The sequence below is a fragment of the Pagrus major genome, chromosome 2, assembly GCF_040436345.1.
Source record: "Pagrus major chromosome 2, Pma_NU_1.0".
Lineage (NCBI taxonomy): Eukaryota > Metazoa > Chordata > Actinopteri > Spariformes > Sparidae > Pagrus > Pagrus major.
Genome location: NC_133216.1, coordinates 26773089 through 26794821, shown reverse-complemented (window position 1 = coordinate 26794821; position 21733 = coordinate 26773089). Strand labels below are relative to the sequence as shown.

General features: G+C 43.5%; 2 protein-coding genes across 4 annotated transcripts; one reads left to right on the top strand and one right to left on the bottom strand.

The window, feature by feature from the left end:
- Positions 1–1735: 1735 nt before the first annotated feature.
- On the top strand, positions 1736–8357 carry slc5a2 (solute carrier family 5 member 2). Of its 3 annotated transcripts, none has more exons than XM_073487014.1 (15): positions 1736–1834; positions 1984–2055; positions 2411–2515; positions 2660–2719; positions 2831–2935; positions 3034–3139; positions 3485–3565; positions 4310–4539; positions 5965–6100; positions 6289–6396; positions 6514–6664; positions 7176–7344; positions 7466–7681; positions 7802–7937; positions 8017–8357. In XM_073487014.1, exons 1-15 carry the CDS (start codon positions 1736–1738, stop codon positions 8220–8222), a joined length of 1980 nt encoding a protein of 659 aa, XP_073343115.1. In that variant the 3' UTR covers positions 8223–8357. The 3 variants fall into 3 exon arrangements, with proteins under 3 accessions (XP_073343115.1, XP_073343124.1, XP_073343134.1); XM_073487023.1 differs by having other exon boundaries at positions 7802–7949; positions 8032–8357; XM_073487033.1 differs by having other exon boundaries at positions 1772–1834; positions 7802–7897; positions 8025–8357.
- Positions 8358–9217: 860 nt separating this feature from the next.
- fbxo46 (F-box protein 46) lies at positions 9218–20967 on the bottom strand. Its single transcript, XM_073489848.1, has 3 exons — positions 20602–20967; positions 12972–13598; positions 9218–12872 (listed from the first exon to the last, which is right to left on the bottom strand). The coding sequence occupies exons 2-3, from the start codon at positions 13449–13451 to the stop codon at positions 11055–11057; spliced, it is 2298 nt and encodes a 765-aa protein (XP_073345949.1). The 5' UTR covers positions 13452–13598; positions 20602–20967; the 3' UTR covers positions 9218–11054.
- Positions 20968–21733: the final 766 nt, after the last annotated feature.

Genomic DNA, 21733 nt, shown 5'->3' with positions numbered 1-21733 from the left:
AGTGAAAGAGAGGGAGCCATTTTGAAACCACAGAGCTTAAATACGCTTCAAACAGGTGGGGCCATTCTGTGGTGGCAGCCCAAAACAGGTACTGTAATGTAGCCCAGGTCCATCGCAGTAACTAAAACAGACGACTGAAGCCAAATTCATGGATCTCTCCACAGAAAAACACTCTGCAGTCAGGTTGTCTCATCACTCAGCTTTTCCATTAGCTTATACTGAGACCACCAACCAAAAGAATCATAAGTACATTTTAGTGAAACCACCCTGCCATCTTGAACTTTTGTTAAAATGACTCAGCGACTCTCTCTCGAGAGCAGAGTAGTGGAACTTCCCCGATTTCCCAGCTACAGTAACAGCAGCTGTTTGACACTACTGTGTTAAAGTTATTTCTAGCGAGCACAAGAGCTCCCCCTTCAACACAGCTACCAATTAACAGCTTGATTATAACATTGTGATCTTCAAATTAATGCATATTATTGTGCTTCTAGCACATACCTTCAGTTCCCCTTTATGTAATCAACACATCAAATCACCATTATTTTCAGGTATCTTCCAGGATCTCATTTAGTCAGCCAACTCCCAAAAATAAGATTCTTGATCAGTAGAAGAGTAGAGATCTGTCACTTATGCTCTGTCCTGCCTTCAGCTCTGCCAGCGCCCTCAGCAGGGACAGTCAGTGTTAGATGGAGGGTCCTTTTCTGAAGAAGGTGATTGGGGCAGGTCAGTGATATAAAAGAGCATAGTTATCTCTAGGTCATGTGGGACAATAGTAATAGTCAAAGGCGATAGATGAAATTTTAGGGCTCATCTGATTTTGTAAGAATTCATACCTGTCGAGTACGACATGAACTGTGTGGCGGACCAAAATCCTTTTTTTTTTCTTGAACTTGCTTTAGTAGAACATTCACTAGTCAAACACACAACAAACATATTTTTAGTCATTTTAGTTGGTTAAGAGATGTGAGCTTCAGCTTGTGTTTCTATAAAAGAATCATTCACACACTCATCCATTACAGGCTCTGAATTTTCACTTTGAAGTGTCAAATGAATTTTCTTTTCCTGCGTGTGCTTACAGCTTGTATGATGTGAAAAGTGATACTGTGTGCGCATGCATGTTTTCTAAGCTGAGGCGTAAATGTGTTCCACACAAGCTCTCTGCACATATGCACACCCACACGCTGTGTGTCCATTCAGAGACGTGAAGCTGCCCTCATTTGTACAATCTAATGAAGTTTGTGAACTGAAAGGCAAATGGATGTTTTGATGAAAGCAGTGCTCTCAAATGATTAAAGGACTATTTGCTTACATGTGTTTTGGTGATGACTTTACTGACTTTTGATGAAGCACGTGACTAGTCAACATTTGCATGGTGGGGACACATGCCAACAAGAGATACAAGTCTACATTTTTGCATGTAAAATGTGGAAAATCCAGTAGAGAAGTGTATGACTGAAACTGGTTTGGCGTTAATAATTACTCTAATGAATAAACTGCTGAATCTGCCCATTGTAACAGCTGGCCAAAGTTCTCACTTTACACTGACCACCCATATCCTGCCTATGCATCGGTCTTCGACAAGTACAGTATTGCCTTTTAGCCCTTTGGTCATATTGATATATAAGTTTAGGATTTATAAGAAGCAAAGATAAATCAAAGGTCGGTTTCCTAGTATTGAAAGTTAATTAAATCAGGCTACAGGTTCGACAGAGTGTATTCAGGTTTAAGTGGGGAAATGGAGAATCCCTTGTCAGACAAAGTGACCGTCAACAACCCAGCAGACGTCAGCATCATTGTCGGATACTTCATCATGGTGATTGGTGTCGGCATTTGGGTGAGTGCACCTGTGTTAGTCTGAATTATTATTCTTAATCATGAGGAGATTCCAATGACTGTCAATAATGAATGGAAAGGAGGAGAAGACACAGATAACATTTGCATTTGGTTTGTCAAAGTAACAGAGTTTTCCTGTCTGTGTTTTAGTCCATGTTTCGAACCAAACGTGGGACAGTTGGAGGATACTTCCTGGCAGGACGCTCCATGACCTGGTGGCCGGTGAGTTCAGTGTAGAGCTGGACCGATAAATACATAGCCCGGTAGAAGCTTATTAGTATCAGGTTATATGTTGACTGATAAGAAGCTGGAGTACAGAAATGCAAGAGATATGTTACAGGTCATTCTGAGACATTGTTACCATTTCATAATTTGTCCACCAGAGGGTGGTGACAAGTTTATTTTTACACTATAACTGTGAATGTGGCAGGCAACTGTTTTTTTCAATATGCTTCACAATGCACTGATATGTCTAGTTTGTGCATTTCTGGTCATAATCCTCATACTGTGTGGCTTAATTTATTTGAATTTGATTTTGATTTACTGTTTTGTTTTGTTGTTATTTTTTTCAATTCAGGTAGGTGCATCTCTGTTTGCCAGCAACATCGGTAGTGGTCACTTTGTGGGCTTGGCAGGCACCGGGGCAGCCAGTGGCATAGCTGTGGGAGGGTTTGAGTGGAATGTAAGTCACTCTATATACTCACAGCTCGTACAAATCTGCAGTTTGCATTAATCATCATTCTCAAACACTGAATAGATGCATAAAAGACTAGAAAATGGTCTAACATGTCATACGTTATTATGTGTTGTTTATCTCATGTGTCAGGCTCTGTTCATCGTGCTGCTGCTAGGCTGGTTGTTTGTACCTGTCTACCTCACAGCTGGGGTAAGTAATTCAGGCTGTTTTACCATTTCAGCATCAACATGTGTGAACAAGTGTATCATTCACTGAGATTTGCTGTGATTTCCTACACTGACACACACCATGTGAAACTAGGTGATCACGATGCCCCAGTACCTGAAGAAGAGGTTTGGAGGGACCAGGATCAGCCTCTACCTCTCCATTATCTCCCTGTTCCTCTACATTTTCACCAAGATCTCTGTGAGTCATCCTGTGTGAGAACAGACATTCAGAAAAACATACAGTAAGAACTTCTTTCTTCATCTCTTCACTCCCTCCCTCCTTCCGTCTCCCTTCAGGTGGATATGTTTTCAGGAGCTGTGTTTATCCAGCAGGCGTTAGGGTGGAACATCTACGTGGCCGTCATCACCCTTCTGTTAATAACAGCTTTGTACACTGTTACAGGTATGTGTGCAAATGTGACCCTGAAATGACCCTGATGATGTCATAGTGATGTCATCAGGCTTGGATACTACAAATGTATAGCCTATACCAGAAAACCCCCGTTATAAACTGGGGTTGTGTGGTTTGGAAGCTTCTAAAGACAGAGATGGTTAAATAAAAACATGTAATTTGTTGCATTGTGGGAAATGTAGGACTGTAGAGTTTTTTTTAGTTTGATCAAAGACTAAATTATTATTATTAATCTTTAATTAAAGACTGAAAATCAGGGCCTCTGCTGCTTCAATTTTTAGTGTGTCTCTTGTAAGTTTATGGAAGTGAGTGTGTGTGTGTGTGTGTGTTACCCAGGTGGCCTGGCTGCTCTGATGTACACCGACACATTTCAGACCTTTGTTATCATTGCCGGCGCCTTCGTCCTCACCGGCTTCTGTAAGTACAACTTTGTAAAGCATTTTCACATGTGATCTTCAGATAATTCTTCTTTTCATTCACACGGCGCACAGTTTATCTTTTTGGCATCTGTCAGTCCCTGCAGGCCTGTGGCTATCTTCTCTCACAACAGGAAGGAGATTAACTAGGGTCAGTAATCATTCATTTCGCTGCTGTGGTGTACAGTCTGCTGACACTGCATAGCTGCAAAACTCTCCCTCTCCAGCCGACAAAACAACAGGCGCCCCCTCGCAACCTTATTGATTTAGTCATAAAAAGGTCAATATATATCAGTGTAATCCTGGTGCAGATTACAACAAAGTCAAAGAAGGAGGCAGACAAGATAAAAGTGGGCAAGAAACCAGTGGAGGAGGGAAAAAACAGCCACCTCCTTTTGGGAATTGTTGGTGCGTTGAGAACATAGTGCTGAATCAGCAGCTGACTCATATCTTCAGGCAGGACACTATCAGACAACACGAGAGCTCTGGACTACTGAGTAGGAAAGAACAAAAACAGTGTGCTTATTGTTTTACATAAATCAGACTTGTTTGCATGTTAATATAATAGGAGGAGGAATATCCACACCACAAATTTAAGGCAGTTGGATTAAATCTGTAGGTGAATTATGAAACTATGCTTCTGGAGACACCATCTGGATTCAGCAGAACATATGCCTTTCTATAATTTGCCTGGACTGACCCTTTAAATGACCAAGAAGTCACCCTTTCTCCTTTTCACTTCCAGCCTTTGCTGAAGTGGGAGGCTACAGCGCTCTGGTGGCCAAATACAGCTCTGCTATGCCGAGTAATTTCTCCTCCATGGATCCCCAGCGCTACAACATCTCCCCCGACTGCTACACCCCCAGACAGGACGCCTTCAGCCTGCTGAGGGACCCGACCACCGGGGACCTGCCCTGGCCTGGAGTGGTGTTTGGGATTGCTATAGTGGGAGGCTGGTACTGGTGTACAGACCAGGTGAATATCCCACTCAGTCTTACCCTGTCAGTTGAAATTCAAAGATAGGAAAAGGGCAGAAAGTGACACAAGGAATGCTCATTGTTCCAACACCCACTAAACCCCAATTGTCCAAAAAATGTCACACTGGACAGAAAGCCCATTCATCTGACACTCCATTATTCCGAGAACAAATTCCCACTGCTCTGAAGACCGAAAACACACACTCTCCTTGGATTCTGTTGCCCTTAATATCTTACTGTCAGGTTAGGGTTAGGGTCAGGGTCAGCCTATTAAGGGTAAACCCCCTGCTGATTCAGCACCATGGACAGGGCCAGCAGTCACTGAACAACTGCAGGGAAATTGCAGTGGGCCTTCGGACAATTGAGTTTTCAGAATAATGGGCTGTTGGAACAATGCATGGCACCAAGTCACACAGGGAGGTGACAGTAGTGCTTAATGTAAACACATGTCAACCCAAAATAGAATCTTCTATTTTCTTAAGTGTATGTAATTATTATCCTAAAAGAAATGTGCAATGAGTGCAGTGGCTAGTTACAGCTAGCTGGTGACAAAGCCTCAGCTACAGCTAATTTACCACGTTTTTGCTGATTCCTCTATTTGATAAATACCATCTGGTGCTCCAACACCTCAGAGGTTGAATTTGTTATACCACATAAATAATGCAGCAGCTGCTTCCAATCATAATAGGGAAAATAGTCTATAGACTAGATAGACGTGCCTAGCTCAGCACAGTAGCAGTAATTGCAGCTTCTGACTCCAGTGGAAGTCACATGGTTTGATATGATAATACTATCACATTAAATTAAAGACTAATTAATCAATCTAGCTGATTGTTCAAACAAACAAGAAAGCTGAAGAAGACACAGTTTGTAGATGTGTTTTCCCTGCTCTCTTTCGTTGTTTTAGGCAGTATTTCTGAGGTTGATGTTAATAATCAGACTAAAAGTAATGATCTGTTTTATAGTCGGGCTAAATGCCTTCAACTCTTTCTGCTCTCTGCATTTGCAAGGTAGTATGGCTGACTCAGAAAGACTACTGCAAGTCACTTAAATGTAATTTAATTAACCAATAACGCATCACTTAAACCCGGCTAAGGTAAATCCGATGACCTAGTGCAACTTTTGCCATCCTTTAGGGGCAGGAATGATCAGGAAGATCGTAGAACCACAAGACTCAAAGACTCAAAACACATTTAAAAAACAGTGTCTTTCTGCACATGACCTTCATCACAGCCACGCACAACTTTAGTAAAGATTATCCGTCTGAAACATTGATGGAACCTGTGGGTACTTGCTCACAAACTGAACCCAAACTCCCTACAACCTCCACTAGATTTCTGCCCCTGCTCTTTGTATAAAAACAATGAATCTATAATATAAATACCTCTCACAAAATAATCCATCCTGTCTTGTAATTCTCTAGGTTATTGTCCAGCGGTGCCTTGCAGCTCGTAGTCTGACCCATGTAAAGGCTGGCTGCATCATGTGTGGCTACCTGAAACTGCTGCCAATGTTCCTCATGGTGTTCCCCGGCATGATCAGCAGGGTCCTCTACCCAGGTCGGTGGCTGACACTTGTCCTTTCCAATCCATTTTAAACGGGGTTGACAAAAAACAATATGAAAGCTTACATAATAGTTCTGCAGTAGACACCATTTTGGTAAAATTTTCAGCAGTAGGTTGATTCTAACTCTCAAGTTTAAAGCCAAAGTTTGTGTGTGTCTGTGTACTTTTTCATCCACCTGCAGATGAGGTTGGCTGTGTTGTCCCTGAGGTGTGTAAGAGGGTGTGTGGGACTGAGGTGGGCTGCTCCAACATAGCTTATCCTAAACTGGTGGTGTCAGTCATGCCGAATGGTAAGGACACATAACAATGACTCATATAGAAGAGGAGGAGAAGTTTGGTCTTTATCGTTCCTTTCAGCACCTTCCTCTGATCCTCTCTCTGTCCTCTTCTCCTTCCTCTCTGTGCAGGGTTACGAGGTCTGATGCTGGCTGTCATGTTGGCGGCTCTCATGTCCTCTTTGGCCTCCATCTTTAACAGCAGCAGCACTCTGTTCACCATGGACATCTGGACTCGCATCAGACCACAGGCCACCGAGCGGGAGCTCATTATTGTTGGCAGGTAAATGAACAGTGTTATGGTAAAACAAATGTTGCTTCAAATCAAGTCTTTCTTCTCAGATAGATCTGCTTTCCTCTTGTACTAGCCTATTACAAACCATATGTAACTGGACTACTTGAAAAGGAGAGGTTGTCGGCACACTAAGTTTTGCAAACTCCCAAACACGTAATGATGCAATCCTTTGACACTGAAGGTCTTTCTTAGGCAAACATCATGTGAACATCAGAGCATCATATGATACAAAAACCCTCATTATTCCTGAACAATTTTCTATGCACATAAAAATGATTGCAGCATATAAAGACACATTTCTTCTGCAACTTTAGAAATCTGTGAGGAGCTTATCCTTCTGACTACTTCCTAATATGCCATGAAGTCCTCTTCATGTTGCTATGATGAAAAGAAGTTCATCAGGTCATTCTGAGGCTGTTCTTAAGTGTATGGCTGTATGAAACTGTGAATTATATTAGATATTATTAACTATTAATATTATTTGTCCTCTCCTCGTTAGAGTCTGGGTTCTGTGCATCGTAGCCATCAGTATCTGTTGGATCCCAGTTGTTCAGGCGGCTCAGAGCGGTCAGCTGTTTGATTACATCCAGTCAGTCTCAAGCTACCTGGCTCCGCCTATTGCCTCAGTCTTCCTCCTGGCTGTGTTTGTTAAGAGGGTCAATGAAATGGTGAGATGACATAGTTATACATGGTAACATATTATCATATTAAGTCACATTATCATGCATGAAACACCTAGTGAAATCATATAAATAGAACATTTGATTTCCCATCTGCCCTCACCACCAGGGTGCCTTCTGGGGCCTGATAGGTGGCCTGCTGATGGGTCTGTGTCGGATGTTGCCTGAGTTCTGGTTCGGTACTGGCAGCTGTATCTTCCCCTCCAACTGCCCTTTCTTGGTGTGTGGGATCCATTACCTCCACTTTGGAATCATACTCTTCTTCTGCACGTCAGTGCTGGTGCTGCTGGTCAGCTACTGCACCAAGCCCATTGACGACCAACATGTAAGTGACTTATCAAGGGTCCACGACATGACAAACATTTTGAGAGCCCTGATCTGAAATCAGATTATGCAGCATTTAAATGAAAATTCTGTTTTTTCCGCTCTCTTGTTTTCCTTTCAGCTCTATCGTCTTGTGTTCAGCCTGCGGCATTCCAAAGAAGAGAGGAAGGATTTGGACTGGGAGCAAGAGGAGAAAGGGAGAAGAGCCCGGAAAGAGGCTGCGGAGAGGATGAGGGAGAATGACAACAGTGATGCAGGTAAGAAAGGAAGTCACAAAGACAGAACGCAATGAACATACACTCACCTAAAATACTGACTCATCGCTCTTCCCTTCAGTGGCTGAGAAGGAAGAAAAGCCTGGTATCTGTCGTCTGGTTGGTCGGCTGTGTGGCGGGGGTTCCCAGGCCCAGGAGCAAGACACACCTGAGGCACCAGAGAAGCTGCCTGACATCAGCGAGGACCCGGTGTGGAAGTACACTGTGGATGCTAATGCTCTCATTATGATGGCTGTAGCAGTTTTTATGTGGGGTTACTATGCTTAACAGTCCTATTAATTCTAATAGAAAGTGGATGTTAAAATGAGAGTTGGTTTCTTGATGAGATTAGATTTAATCACATTGCTGGGTAAATTCTCAAAGGGCTCACACATAAACACAACAGTGTTGCCATCTGTTGGTAATAACTTGTCATTGCACTGTAAATCAGAGGTTTTTCCAATTAAAAAAAGGTTCAAAATAGACAGTCTCACTTCTGTGTAGAGTGCAAAAGGTTTTGATCCTTCACTGCATTTCTCCAGTTTAGAGGAGCAGGTGTAATGGAATCTAAAAATGTTTTATCAGGTTAGAAAGCCATTACTGTATACTATTACATGTTGATTCAATCACAGTCAATCTGTGCCTGCTTCCAGCACTGAAATCAGAGGTGTGAGAATAAAAAGTTATAATTTGGAAGCCAGGTAAAATGTGAACTCAATAAAACTTCAAAAGTTGCCCTGAAATTTGTTCTAATAGTGTTTTTTTGTTTTTTACTTCTATTAATACTTTGGCTCCAGAAATTAATGAAAAGGGTTAAACTGGGTCACTTTACAGCACCTACCTAAGTACTACATAAGACACTGAAGAGCAATATAATGACAAACTCTAATACTGTAATTAATACTCATGGGTTCATGTTGAAGGCTAATGTGAATTTCTAGTTTTCATGTTAATGCAGGCTCTGATTTGTATTTACCTGTGCTTTTTTAATTTACTCAAACATAAGATAAATCATAAGATTGCCTTAAGTCATTTACAGTTATTTGGTGGTTATAGCTTTAAAAAAATACTGCTAAAAGTATTGCTTGCTTTTCTGTCCCATATTGTACTTTTGAAAGCCATTTTGGCCTTTGGTCACACTAAACTCAGCTTTGATTACATCTCATGTGCATTGTTACTGTCATTGTAAATGACTAATGATTAAATCAATCACTGTGAAATGACTGGCTTTAAAGCCATCATTGGTTGCTGGTATTTACTTATCAGACACCACACAAACCAGGTAGTGATTCAGATTTCCAGTTTTAATCATCACTTCTGTTTTTATTTAAGCAGATATTTCCCATTAGCATTGTACATGTCTGGAACCTACAGAGTTCTCCCAAGACTACCCAACCGTCTTCCAACCTCCATGCAGTTTCAGCATCATTCATCACATCAGTTCTTTAACGTCCAGTCTGTCAGCTTGCAGGAGTGGGGGAGTGTAACAGCGAGGGAGAAGGGGGGGAGGGGAGAGAGAGGTTTTCCAAGAATGAAGAGTCAGAGCCGTCACCAGGCACTGTTCATCTTACACTCCCACACTTAAGAGTTATGGGTGGATCCAGTAGAGTCTATCGAGCATCTGAAATCTAGCCACTTACAGGGTCCTGTGCAACTCCCAATACTCTTGATCTGTGAGGTATCTGACACCTCAATCTCCCGCAGGGTGGGTAAGAGGTAGGGGGGCTTTTAAGGCTGGAAGCTGGTGTAGAGAGTATTTCTGCGGTTTGTGGTAGTTTTGTTTCACCCGCTTCAAAGCATGAATGACGGCTTTGGCAAACGCTGCCCTCTGCCGAATCGGAGGACGGAGGGGAGAGGAAAGGAAGAGAGCTGGGGGTTAAAACAAAGATGGAGTATTTAAAAAATACATCTTTGCAGGTTGAGTAGGGTGACAGACTGATACAGGGAGAACACAGTCCTCAAGAATAAAAGCAAATACAACAGCAAACATTCTCTGACACACACCCCAATAAAACAGCCAAACAAAAAAACAAAAACAAAATGGCAAACAAGCAATTCAATCAAACCATACAAAGTGACATCAGGCCTTTCCAAAGTGACATCAAGTTTCTCTTTTTAATCCCATTCAATCCCACTGGTCTTTATCACTTAAGTCCATCTCCCATAATTCTCTGTAAACCAGAAAGTACTCGTTGGCTCCTCTTTATGGCTGGTCAGCAAGGTTAGGGTCCACTCTGAAACAATGACAAGAACAGCTCTCAGTGGCCAGTGAGACTGGCCGATAATGTGAGACTGTTCCTGTCATTAACCAATGGTATGGCTACTTCAGAATTATCGTCAGTGACACAGGCAATGATTTCAGCAGCATTATCAGGGGACTAATAAACATAGTACAACGTTACAGCACATTCAGAGAAATAGAAACGCATGGTGCAGGACAGGTACAAATGGCAATCTTGTACAACGGAAAATCAAGTTTGCTTTATACAATCACATTTCTATAGCAATGCTGAACATTCGACCACTGAAAACTTTTACATGTGTTGGACTCAGTACAGCTCATTCCTTGAAGCACCATTGTACAGCTAACATGGAAGTTTGTGATACAACACAGAACATAGAACAAGTATTGGGAACAGTAAGCAGGCTCTAGGGCATTACATTTCTATGCGTCACTTTATGAATGCTAATCTCAATCAAATACACTGCAAAGTTTTCACATGATTTACCTAACAACCATGTATGGAGTTAGACAGAAACCCGATTGAGTAAGAGGCAGAAAGAGGGCTGACTGACAGCAGCAGGAGGGGACCCCAACCCTGGTATGCAAACTTTTAAAAAGGTGCCACTCTGGAGCACAGTGGGGGGGAGGGATTCTGGAGAGCTTGAAAAAAAAAAAAAAAATAAGGACAAGGAGAGTGACACACCTCTCTTCCTTCTTTACCTCTCAACCTCCCTCCACTGAGGGCGAGTACGAGAAGGGAGTGCTGGAGCAAAGAAAAACAACAGTCCTGGAGTGCTGATTCCTCCTTGTACTCCTCTGAGCAGGTGAGAAGGAGAAAGAAGGAGGCAAACAGGAGGAGATGAGAGTTGGTATGTGTGAGGTGTACCCTTTCCTCTCTACCTGGCCTCCTCCCTCCTGTCCTCCCTCTTGCTGCGAATAGGCTGAGAGCCATCAGCAGGCTGCTGGACCCAGTTGTTATCATGGAGCCCAACACGGCAGCCTGGTGTGTCCTTGTCTGTACGCCGGCAACACATCCAGTAGGAACGTCCATAAGGCAGGTCGTGGTGGTAAGGTTTGGGGTGCCAACGGCACAGGGAAACATCCCCGCGCTCATATTGCCGCTTACACTGCTTGCAGGGGTCATCCCTATAGAGAGGGTCTTGATTCCAGCGTGAATCCACTGCCCGCACCCCATAAGTCTCAATCAACACCTTGAAGTAGTGGCAGGTGCACTTGAGAGCTGCCAGTGAGCGTGTCGGCAGGTAGCTGAAGATGTTGACCATGATGTGGTCTGGCAGCAGCAGCATGTACTGGCGTGGTTCAAGGAGGCGCTGAATCTGGAATCGGATCTCCAGGAAGTCATGGGACACGTGGCGGTAGAGGCGACACAGCGAAGGGTCTGAACAGTCGTCCCCAACACTGGGAGAATCTGGTCGAGGTGCCCGTTCTCCTGAGACCACTCCCACTCCAGTTCCGGGGCCGTTATTGTTGGCACAGTCCAAAGAGCACATTCCTGACCCACTGCCAGTTCCCGTTCCTTTTACATCTTCCTCTGGGCCCCGAGGGGGCTGAAGGAAGAAGAGTTGTCCAGGAGGGGGATCATCTGATGAAGGGTCAGTGGAGCTGCCTACACCCCCACCACCCCCTCCCCCATTAGGTATAGCGAAACACACCGTCTCCTCCTGCACATTCTCTGTACTGTCCTTGCCATAAAACACACATTGGTCCACAGCACCTGTCACTACCACCTCCACATGAAAGCCTGTAACTCGCTCCCGTCCCACACCCACAGCTTTCTTCTCCCCAGATGAAAGCTCCTGGGTTGAGTCTGGGCTGCCACAGGCCTGTCTGTCTGGGTGATCTCCATCTGTTTTGGGGGCAGCAGTTGTGGCGGCAAGCAGCAGACTACCTGGGTCTCTAGATGAGGGGCTGACGAGCTGGTAGAGGTCGCAGGTGATTTTCTCTTTGGCCCTGGCTGCTGCCTGGTTACCTCCACCACCACAGCTCATAAACATACAGCGGGACCTGCCAGCTGGCTCCAACTGAGACCGCGGGTCCAGATTTGACACTCTGAAAGCTATCCTGACCTCACCATGGCTGTGGCTGGGAGGTGGAGGAGGGGTTACAATGCCAGATTCCCCTCCTCTCCTACACTCCCTTTCTCTGTCTCGATTAGAAGAGTCTGTTCCAGGACCAGCGCCCAGATGCAGCCGATTCTCCAGGTTCTGGGACTCAAAGTGCGCGATGGCCTGTGCTACCCTGCATGACTCCTGCTGCTCTTCCAGCTCCTGGTCTGTCTGGATGGGAGACGTTGACTCTTCTGCCTCTTTGGAGGGCTGGCTATTTGAACTGTCTGACACAAACACCACAGGAGTGGGGTCTGATACTGTGCCCCGGAGTAGGGTGTGCTGGTGGGGGTTAAGGCCCTGACTATGAGGGGTAGTAGGGGGCTGGTGTTGGTTCCCATGAACAGCCACAATTCCCTGGAGGGCCATGGCGGTCCTCTGCTCAACCAAGGCAACCATCTCTGCCACCGACAACAGATCTGTCTCATTCACCCCGCCTAAAAGTGTTTCATCAGGGCTCTGAGGTGTAGGAGAGGAGTCATGGCTGAGGTGTGGCTCTGACGCTTGGGAGCGAGTTGGAGGGTCATAGGATGAGCATCGTCTTCGTCTTTTGGCTTTACTGCAGTCAGTTGCCCAGTTACCTTTAACCTGTGGAGAGGGAAAATAATTCACATTTAGTTGAAAAACAAAACAAGATCTCTTACTAAAAAGCAAATCACTGGTGCAGATTTTGTTTCAGCTCCTTACCTTCATGGCGCTGGGTCTAGGCTGGCCTGCTCCACTGAACTGGTGTGCCACAAAGAAGGCAATCTTCTCCTTGGTGTTGCCTGGCTTGATGACATACCAGGTGTCTAACAGCACGCGTCCATCTTCCATCTGGGATCCGGAAGAGGGTGGAGAGGGAGGGGCTGAAGAGGGAGGAGGGGCCTGGCTTTGTGTCAGGGGGCTGGAAACAAGCTCAGGTTCGGGTGGAGTGTTCTCTGAGCCCACATCGTCCTCTTCTCCATTCTCTTCCTGCACCCCCACTATCATCCTCCCATCTTCACTTCCATCCACTGTCCTCCTGGCATCTGGAGAGGGCTCAGCCTTGCAGAGGGAGGGGGACCCTGTCCCACCTCCACCTCCACTGCTGCCCCCTGAGCCCGGGCTCCTTGCTTTGTTCTGGGAGTAGGTGCCAAAGGGGCGTGGGCACCACAGACGGATGTGGGAGAAAGTGTCTCGGTCCATCAGGAAGCGGACCCCAGGGGCATATCGGCATCTATGCAGGCCAGCAAACACCCAGAGCCAGAGCTCTCATTGTCAGCTCCCTGTCCCAGTGCCAACCTGATGGGCACTGTCTGTCACCAAGTTCACCAGCAACACCGGGCATACAAACTGCATCAACAGGAAAGGGAGAGATGAGAGGAAGGGGTGGAGAACAGCGAACAGGCAGGGAGGGAGGGAGGGAGGGAGGAATGAGAGAAAAGAGAGAAACAACAAAGTTATATGTTAGCTCAGTCACTGAAAACAGAGTTCATCATCAGGGCCAGTTCAGATAATCAATGACCAATTGAGGCTGTATTGAAAAGTTGCCTCGAGGTACAATTCAGACAGAGTGTTAGAATTGTACACCAGCCGCCCAGCCACCAGACTGGGGAAAGCAGAACTATGGTCATGATACTAACTGAACTAAACACAACTGGCCTGCCTTCTACTTTGGCCAAACTCAATTAGCAATTACATTTGTTACTGTGTACTAAGATCATCTCCCAGCTTTGGAGCCTCTAAATCAAATTAAAGGGATTCCATTTCAGGTTTGGTGTCTGCGGCCTGCAGATGAAAGGGATGAAAGATGGAACACAAAAGCTCCAAATGGACTCTCCCCTCTCTCCCTCTGCTCCTCTCCTGCATCTCAGTGCTTCAAAGAGGACTTGCTTAATAGGAGGCAACACAGGGAGGAGCATGCAGGCATATGCTGGACCTATTTTTAGCAAACAGCAGGCGGGGGTGGGGTAGTAGTGAAACTACTGTAGCTGTCCTCCCTGTCCTCACCCCTTTCTCCCTGCCAAAGAGCCTTTGCTACAGGCTAGGGGGAAAGCCTTTAGTCCACCCAGCGTGCTTTGCTTCTGCAACTATGCCAGCTGTAGGGGCTGCCAGGAACGTGCCGGCATACTTAAGGAGAGGAACAAGTGGCAATGGAGCAACATGTTTGGCTCACTGCTGATCTGAAGGCCTCCTCTGCATCTGAGAACAGTTTGGTACCACAGTTACGCCTCATCTGTCTGTCCTGAGTTGCTTCCTTTGAGTTTACTCCTTATACATTTCCTTTTAAAACTGTATTATAGGATTAAAGTGGACACGACTTCTCTTCTTCATATCAACTTTTGACTCTAAACTGCAATTTTCCTATCAATTTTATAGCTTTGTTAGTCTAGACAAAAACCACAAACACATCATTGACTATACTAAAATATTTTGCTGGTTTGAATGAGATAGACTGCTTAGAATATCCTTACTCATCAGCTAATACATATCCTACATACCCTACATACAACACCCAGATAATACCATACATTATTTGGAAACTTTTGTTAACATGAGAGACAATGTGTTGACAAGCACAACATCCAGAAGAAACCGATGACGTGATACAGGTGAGCACTCTAAACCATTACGGTAGTATTGATTTGAATTTATTTAACCCTACATGTACAGTAGGGCTGCTTGATATGGTCAAAAAGTGATATTGCCAATATTTTGACAGATATTGCCATTGTGATATAAATCATGATTATTATGGATGATTAAATTTTACATCACAATTTTCACTGTCATTGAAAAACTAGTAAAATCATGATGATGTGGCATCTCTCCCGGTCTCTGCCAAACATGTTTTATTACATCTGGAGAACAAGCTTTGTTGGCCGGAGCATCTCTGCAGCACTACAACATTTCATTAAAACACTGTTTTGTGACACATTTTACCTTTATAAAATAATTGCAGTTCTTGCGATAAGTTATGCAGCCCTAATGTACAATATATTGAACGAAATTGATCGTGACGCACAACATATAGAAAAAAAAATCACTGCTCAACATCTTGTTGACAAGTCTTCTACTTTCACTATAAGTGACAACCAAATTAGGTCCCATGTCTCTCTGTGTGGTGTTCTTCTCATTCCCCTCTACAGGTCGAGATAGTAGTCAGCTCCATACATACAGATATATCAATATCTATGGTCATCTCAAGTGAGATCATGTATCTTTAATGAACTTGTCCTCTTATCTTTGACAAAATTAACTTTACAGTTTGCCTGTTACATCTTTGGAGTTTGGCAGCAACTTGCCAAACGTATGCATTAGTCTGCATTATTGGCAAGTAACCGACCATTAGGACTGGTTCAGTTTGATGTATATATACACACACAGACACATAACAAAATAGCAATAACCCAAAATAAAACTGGCTTCAAAAGTACTATTACAAATGTTCCAAGTTGTTGTAGCAAGGAATAATGCCAATATAAAAGTTCACACAGGGTGTGTTTTGGTGTACAATACAAACTAGTATTGCAGCACTTGAAAATCCCACAGTGGTCCACGTGATCAGTGCAGAGCTCTTTAAACAATCTTGTTGTATAACACAAGGTTGATCAAAGAGCTTATTTAGCAAATGTCTCATATTTGTTCAAGATTGGTTTCTCTGAGTTTTGACGACACCGTAGTCTGCTTCAGCCACTGGACTTCTTCAATCCACAGGTTTTAAAACATGTCATTGTTGTGCTTCTGTGTGACACACTGAATGGGTGGTGCTTTGCACATTTGGACTAATGGAATGGCTCAGAGAGGTGCAAAAAGCAAACACCGCCCACACAGTGTGGTGAACCAATTGAAATGCTTCCTCTATAATCACACAGCAACAACTCAGCTAAGAGCAGGCAGATTATACTGTAGTGAGAAAAAAAAGCTAGAGAACCTTTTTAACTGCCCTTTCTCTCCATGATCCCTTGTGACTCTCTCTATTTAACCACTTTTATTCTCTACCTCCTTTCCATCAATTCATCTTTTTCCCTCCCTCTCACTGCATCATGCAATCCATCTCTCATAACAGATTGGATGGTATTATAAGAGGGGCCAGAAAAGAGACGGTCCGCCCACTGCAGTGCTCCACTACAAAGTCACACACACACACAGGACATCATCCACTTTAACAAACTACAGAGCAGAATTATTAGCTCTCACTTTCCTTTGAATATAGGATGGCTGGGAGAGAGGCAATGACCACACTAGAGCAGATAAATCTGAAAACACTGCTTAGGTGTTTTTGGATTGTCCTCCATCTACACTGAAACTCAAAGAAGCTGAAAAGAAAAATCTCCTCCTCCTCCTCCTCCTCCTCCTCCGTTGGTTGGCAAACAACAAAATTGTGCAGTGCAGCCAACATTTGGCACGGAGTGCGACACTCACAGCCAGGTTACTGTTGGTCTCAGCGGGTTAAATTCTGTCACCTCCTGCCTGCTCTCCACGATCACCTATAATGTGTTTCAAAACACTGTATCTTAACACATTAACTGCTGTCAAATTAATAGTTTACAAATTCTGTTTACAGAATACAGATGACAGTGATTCATAAACTCTGCCAGATAACCAAGGTGAACAGCAATGTCTGTGCTGTTGCACTGTCAATCAAATCCCTTGGTGAAATGTCATCTGACAATGAAGATTAATGACAACACTCTCAATGTGTGATCAGGTTCACTGGTATTCAACATGAGTGATTACAGAGATCTGATGCAAACAGAATGCTGGCTTCTTAAAATTACTGCTTAAGAGCACCCAAGCTTTTCTATGCAGGGATGTGTCATCGTTTTGGCCTGGTTCTCTGTGTCCACCTTACACACCAGTATTTTCAAATCCTATCTTTCAAAAGCTCCGTTTTGGATTTCACGTGGCCTTAGATGACAATTGAATCCATTTGTTTTGGTTTGATGTTTATTGAGAAATGTATGGACTTATTCTGGCACTACTGTCACAATGCTCTTCAAAATAAGCGACAAGTAAATACAAAAAAAGCCACCATTAACCTTGGGACAGACAGCTGCTGTAAAGGTTGAGAAACCTCCTGGCTAACAACAACAACAACAGCAAAAACAAACAAACCCCTACCCCCAAAACAATGAACTACTGAATATACACCCACAATTTCAGATATTGTGATTCCACTGGTCAAAAATCCCACTTAAACCCGCTAAGATCAGGTTTTCTGTGTGCAATGGGAATGTGTGCACTCAGCATTTACACCCAGGTCAATTGACTCTGCAGTAGACACAGGTTTTTAATCAACTCGGCTTTGAGACCCGGGTGAACACACTAAATTCTGACGTATTTCGCGCCGCGCGAAGTGATGGTGGTGAATTGATGCGTTATAAACATCCGGTGGAGGCGAGTAAATAAGGATACTGTAGTAAAATGTACAAACAGGTGATCAACGTAACATCGTCACTGGCCTCCATGCTGCCTACTGCTTGTTTGGGTTTACTTTAACTGGTGTTGTTCCCTGTTTCCGGCGCATTCGTAACGTGAAACGTGATGTCAGTGACATACAACCTAATGCTTCAGGTAAAAATCACAGACAGACTGCCTTGACTGTGGGAATGGGGTCAACAGGCGATTTTTAGCGGGTCCACCCGTGTTTAAAAAAAACCTGTGTAGACCTGCTAATTTTGGTGAAAAAGCGGCCATACACTGTCGTTTCCAGTATCTCACATCCAGACACAGCTAAAGAGCCTCTCAATCAATTTTCAGCTGATTTGAGTTACTGAGCTACTTTTACTTTTTTCTCTTAATCTGAAACAGTTCTGCAAGTCAAGGCTTGAGTTTGGTTGTAAGCTTTCTGCCTCAACCTAATCCTTCAAATCCTGTCCAACACAGTGGCAGCCAGCGAAATCACAACAGCACTACAGTGCCGGGGTCTGCACCATTAGGTACCCAAGCTGTCTCACAAATGGACTGTCAAAAGAGAAGGGGATTCTCTGTATGTACTACTTTACACTTCACTTCCACACATATAATTCTGCAGGTAGGACATGTGAACCTAGATGACACTAGCTACTGTACTACGGTGGGCAGTGATGTTGCTACTGAAGCTTTTATAACAGAAGGTATACTAAATCAAATCCTACTACAGATCTGTTGCGGATCTGGTTGAGACACAGTAGTTCTGCTGTTTAACCTACATACATGTACATTATGTCAATAATACAGAGGACGTCATTCCTTCTCTGTGTGGAATATTCTGATTTAGTTTTTCAAACATTACAAAAAATGTCTTCATACACAAACAGCTTATGCACCGTTGTGTCAGAGATGAATGCTTGTGGATTGCTGCTGCCGTCAAAATCCAGACAACACATACTAGGGATGCAACAATATTAAATATTTTATCGAACCGTTCAATACGCCCTGTTAGGTTCAATACACAAAGGCAAACAATACAATACAATACAGTACAATACAATACTACAATAATGTTTGCTGTTTAACTTGATTGGATACTGCATATGTTTTTTTATGGAAGGCAATTAAGATAAGTGTTAAATTTTTATAATAAGGTTTGTGGTTTGACTATATCTGCTTTTAATTATTTTGACATGCAATATTGCCTTTGCTAGTGTGAGTAGTTTTATAGTAAGATATCGAAACCATACCGTTACCGTGGCCCAAAAACTGTGATGCATACCGAACTGTGGGAAAACTCTACCGTTGCATCCCTAACACATACACACAAATACTGATAGGGATATACTGATCTGGTCACAAATTACTATCCTGCTGTTTGCATTGTGAGATTGACAGGTTGGTCCCATTACATTAAAACTGAATTCTGCTGGACTGACTAATTTCCCTATACAAATCAAGAGCAGTGTAGCATGCACTCTGACCAGAATAATGGTGCCACTATGTGAGGTGCTTGTAGTTCACAACACATAGTGTACCACAGCCCTCTTAAACAGTAATATTTAGTTGGATTGGCAAACGGAGCAACAATTCCACAGCGTGTGACTTTGTGTTGTTCCCTTTAAACCTATTAGCTCATAGGACTACTTTTACAAAAAAAGTAAGCCTGATGATCACAAAACAGTGTCCCTGCGACTCAGCCCCCTCATATGATCCTCCTGCACACCGGCACTCTCTTTCACAGCATTTCAGACAGATGACCAAAAGCTGACAAATGATAATGTGGAGGAATGCCAAAAAGTCTTAGCTCAATCTCCTTCACTGCATGTGTGCCTGTGAAGACAATGCAACAGACGCACAGCCAGCAGGCCAGCTTTGCGGCACACTGTCAACAGAACAATAGCGCTGAGTGCATCAATCCAGCAGTCTTGTCTGCTTGGGAACGTTATTACATCAAGAGCAGCCTTTATGTCAGGACACCTAGAGAGAGTGGCCGACTGGCCATGCAGGGCTGTCTGTGTGTTAGAGTGAGCGTTTGCCTGCAAGTGCTGTAACATCATCACAAGTTAGACTTTCGATGCAAGCTTTGATACTACGCTCACAAAGGCCACTGTGTCAAAATAGTGTATTAACCTACTTGAACGCCTGAAAGAAAGAGGGTAATTCATGCATGGCCTCACAATATCAGGTCAGACAGTTACCTCTATGTGAGTAGGCTACTTCAAACACGACAAAACTTATGACTTTAGAGTAATGGCAACGTCAGACTTTAGTATGCTTCTGTCCTCGAAAGAGAAATCACTCTAGATCTGTTCATCTTAGCTTGTGTGCCATACGATGCGACAATTAGATTATTCGTTTATTCGCATATACAGCACTCAATATACATACAGTCCTTACTCTGATTACATTTCTTTGATTCCTGTAGGTCACCTGACTATTACTTTTCCTGGTTCTGTTTTAGATAACCTTATAACCCTACAAGACTAGCGGGAAAAATGCCAGCTTCTCCAGTGACATCCAACAAGTGTAGTGTCACAAACGATAGATAACAGCAACAACATTGATCTGATTGTTTAGTTTAATTGCAGTGATCACCTTTGAACGTCTGATGGGACGTCTTTGGCAAACCACTAGCTGGTCAAGTTACCCAACTAGCAAACAGTTAGCTTAACGTCGTAGTAAATTGTTCAGCGCCTTACTGGTCAAGTGGTCAATTAATATTTAACATAAACTATACCCAAACCAGCTCCACATCTAGTAGCTTTAACACTTTATCTAGTTTATTAATAGGTAGTTGCACGTAGTAAACAGACTCTCATTAGCTGACGAGCTTGCTAACTGCATAGCACAACTTACCTGGATAATAACATGACAGCGCTTGCTAGCAGGCTAACATGACAAAAAAACCATCAACCTTATATTTTACTAGCCTACTTACCTCAACAGCTTTAATCTCCACAGACAGCCTTGCAAACTGTCGATGACAGGTCTTTCCTTGCCGTATCTCACTCTAACTAAACCAGTTTGTCTGGTTAAATGCAGGTGACACGAGTTAACTATCCGTGTCCACGTAGCTAGGCTAGCTCACTCGCTGGCTAACGTCGACATTAGCCAGCAGCTACTTTCTGTTATCAACCTTGTCTAGTGATGGCTGCTATCGAGGCTTGTGTGCCTGTCAGTTATCTGAACAAAGTCTAGCTGACAGTACGCCTTGTTAGGACTCTGAGCAGTCGCTCTCCCACTATCCATTTAGAAGTGACACAAGCTTTTACGGTATGTTCTCGGGGATACCAAAATAATCAGTGTCAAAACGGCAGGAGGAGGAAGGCCATCTTGTTGACAAGCAGCTGCATAAGGCCCACAGCCAATAGCAATGCAGAGTCGGTGGTGTGCCCATATATGGCGTCTGCTCAGCTCCCTCCCTCTGCTGCCGCCTGCTCCCCCCACAGTCACTACACTGGACCACACTGTAAAATCGCAACATCAAAAGGTCACTGTGTCAAAGACAGCTGTGAAAATCTATGTACACCTATAAGGAACATTTCCCCTGATAGTAAACTAATAATAATCTATTCACATTTTGCCCACTGGGTATTACTACTCTGCGTCTTCACAGACTTTATATTTATGTCCCAGCATTTCTTCATCAGAAATATTTCACAATGCATATTGTCTGCATTTCTGGCCAGGCTGTAAACATTTCCTCATAATTGCATCATGTACTCTCTTTTTTTCTTTCTTTCACCGTGCAAGTTGCCCTCTAGTTATTTGGAGCATTTTAATATATCTTGCTCTGTTCTACTGTTGATATTGACAATATTGTGCCAGTGTTGTACACTTGTTTCAATACCATATCAAATATTCCACATGCTATTTCTGTTTGCTGCAATGGCCCAGTTTGCCAACAGGGATCATTAAAGTTTCATCTTATCTCCCCAAACCTGTAGGTTTAGAAATGAAGCACGCAAGATTTTTTTTTTTTTTTTTTTGCATCATCTGTTATTCACGAGTGTCTTTACAGTACACGTAGCTATTGTACTCATCAAAATTGTTCTTATGATAGGTAGTGG